The 2,576-nt window shown below is 52.5% G+C and overlaps 1 protein-coding gene across 4 annotated transcripts in view; it reads left to right on the top strand.

Annotated features, from left to right (window-relative positions):
- Slc37a1 (solute carrier family 37 member 1) overlaps positions 1 to 2,324 on the top strand; it is a 62,657-nt gene extending 60,333 nt beyond the window's left edge. For all 4 annotated transcript variants that reach the window (XM_026785732.1, XM_026785733.1, XM_026785734.1 and 1 more), the window contains 2 exons: positions 931 to 995; positions 1,419 to 2,324. In XM_026785732.1, coding sequence (XP_026641533.1) covers positions 931 to 995; positions 1,419 to 1,434 — 81 coding nt within the window. In that variant the 3' untranslated portion in view covers positions 1,435 to 2,324. The remainder of the gene's footprint in view (positions 1 to 930; positions 996 to 1,418) is intronic.
- The last annotated feature ends 252 nt before the right edge of the window (positions 2,325 to 2,576 follow it).

Below are 2,576 nucleotides of genomic sequence, written 5' to 3'. Positions count from 1 at the left end.
CAACTCTGCACACCTGCAACCCCAGCACTGTACACCTGTAATTCCAGCTCTGCACACCTGTAACCCCAGCACTGCACACCTGTAACCCCAGCACTACACACCTGCAACCCCAGCACTGCACACCTATAACCCCAGCACTGCACACCTGTAACCCCAGCACTGCACACCTGTAGCCCCAGCACTGGAGAGGTAGAGGCAGTAGAATCAGAAGGTCAAGGTCATCCTTGACTATATAATACTGGGAATATGGCTTTCCTAAGCACCCTAAACTCTGTTTAGAGTTTGGATGCCTGAGAGGATTCCTCAAATTATACATATGCAAATAAGTGCCCTAAAGCTCTGGTAGGCCCTTCCTCTTTCTGGTGGTTTTTTGTTTTGTTTGTTTTCCTTAAAATAAGCCAATTTTACTGCCTTCCCAGTCAGGGACTGAGGGCTCAGGGACCTGAGCTCACATCCTCAGAGATGCTAGGGGACCACATTCCTGCTGCTTGGGTAGCAGAACAGTCAGGCTTGTGACTGTTAGTCTCCTGTTCTGCTCACACCACTGAGGCCCCCAGCGTCTTGGAGGCAGAAGCTGGGAGTGGGCAACCCCTTTCTGCTGGTCACTGTCCATCCCCTTCATAGGCGTCTCCCCTTCATTTTCTGTCTTGTTTCCTTTGAGGCATCTCGTGGTTGGCTCGGTTTTGAAGTCTGTGCCGCAATCCTGGTTTGAGGCAGGCATCTGGATTATCCCGAGGGCTTAGTGAGAGGAAGCCTTCACCTCAGGCCAGATGAGGCATGGTCTCTGCTCTTATGACAGTGTCTCCATGGGGCATGAGCCTGTGGGTGCTTCAGAGGAGCCATGCAGTCCAGCAAGCCTCAAAAGGCCACACCTGCCCTCTGCTTCTGTCTTCACACGGTGACAATGTCTTTTCTCTGTTTTGGGTGCAGTTCCTGATCCGCCTCATACACAAGGAACTGAGTTGTCCCGGGCCGACTGCAGGAATCCAGGCTCCGTAAGTCCTCTGTGTCCTCTCTGGAGTTAAGGCAACTCCAGGCAGCCTGACAGGAAGAAGAGAGCTAACCCCTTGTCCTGGTTTGGGCACACATTGTCACTCTCCTTCCTTGTCTAATAAGTGCCTCTGTGTGGGTGTGATTCCGTGAATGTCTCCTCAGACTCCCAGTGAGAGGACCCTGAGGAAATCGCCTTCTTGGTGGCGTTTGCCAAACTGTGGCTTCCCAGCCAAGAGAGTTTCTCCAGCTACTGTTCCCCCTTCCTCCTCCCTCCCTGAGAAGCCATCGGAAGGGCACGTAGTTGGCCCACCAATCAGCAAGCATCTCAGGGAGGGCACAGGGCTGTCCTTGCGAAGGGTCTGTGCATTTTGTGTGTGCTTAGCGTCTGCTGTGTGGCCCTCTGTCACCATATCCCTTGCATTTAGGCTGAAGGAACACTGACCACGAGCCCTCTGGAATGCCATCTGACACACACTGTCCTTAGAAAAGCTGAAATGAAGGATCCTGTCCTAAGAAGGAAAATTCGCCTTTGCACATGCCTCTGGGCTACCCTGGGACTCGCTGGATAGACAGACATGGAGCTCGGAATGACAGTGGGGAGCCTGCCTGGGCTGTGTCCCACCGCCTTAATGGGCCGAGGCCCAGTGGCCCAGCCAGCCCCAGCCTGGCAGGTGCACGATGCCCGCGAACCACTGAACTCCAGCCTGCGTGATGACAGGCAGGACTGGGCTGCAGCAGCCAGGCAGCCCACCGCTCTCAGGTACCTAGTGCAGAATGTTATATAGCCTGTGAGCCCAGGTCATCCTGCTCTCCCGCTTCCTGAATGTGCAGCGTGAAAGGACAGGACACCACAAATGTCCCATCCACGAACCAGCAGCCGCAAAATAGCAGGAGAGCGCCCGGTCGTGGATAGAAACTGAGATGGAGTCCCCCACCCCCATCAGTTACGAAGACCCATGCTCAGAACCAACCAGGAAACCGTTCCCGTCGAGAGGTAAACAACTGTGAAGCAATAAGCCCCAGCAAGACAGGCACTAGGAAGGCCAGTCCCAATACACCGACCGGCATGTGCTGCGGTCCCCTGCAGGATGGAGAGAGCAGAGGCTGGGGAGGGGACTTCATTGGGTACCAGGAGCAATGGGTCCCATCCAGCCATCCCTCTTACCCCAGACACCTGGGCTGTGTCTAGACCCACAGAGATTATTTATTTTAAATGTATAATTTTAAGAGATATAAATGGGATTTTGTTATTTATTAAGACAAACTATGATTGTTCCGTGGCCATTTGTCGTCTTGGTTGTATGTATCTGGTCTTTGAAATAAATTTTTATTTAAAAAAAATTAACCCAAGTACAACATAAGTGATTATTTCCAGCCAAGTCTCCATTCTGCTAACAAAAGCCTCCAGACAGTCCACGTCGCTCCAGATTTCTTAGGACTGGAGACTCTATCAGTTGTTTTACATGTTGCTGAGACAATATACCTGACAAAGGACACCCACAGGAAAGGAAGGATTCTTTTGGCTCCCGTGGCAGGGAAGGCATGCCCTCGGGAGCCTGAGGCAGCTGGGCACGTTGCATTGG

Source organism: Microtus ochrogaster, linkage group LG2 (genome assembly GCF_000317375.1).
Source record: "Microtus ochrogaster isolate Prairie Vole_2 linkage group LG2, MicOch1.0, whole genome shotgun sequence".
Classification (NCBI taxonomy): Eukaryota; Metazoa; Chordata; class Mammalia; order Rodentia; family Cricetidae; genus Microtus; species Microtus ochrogaster.
Note: the sequence above shows the minus strand (reverse complement) of the source record. Positions and strands in the feature narration are given on the sequence as shown.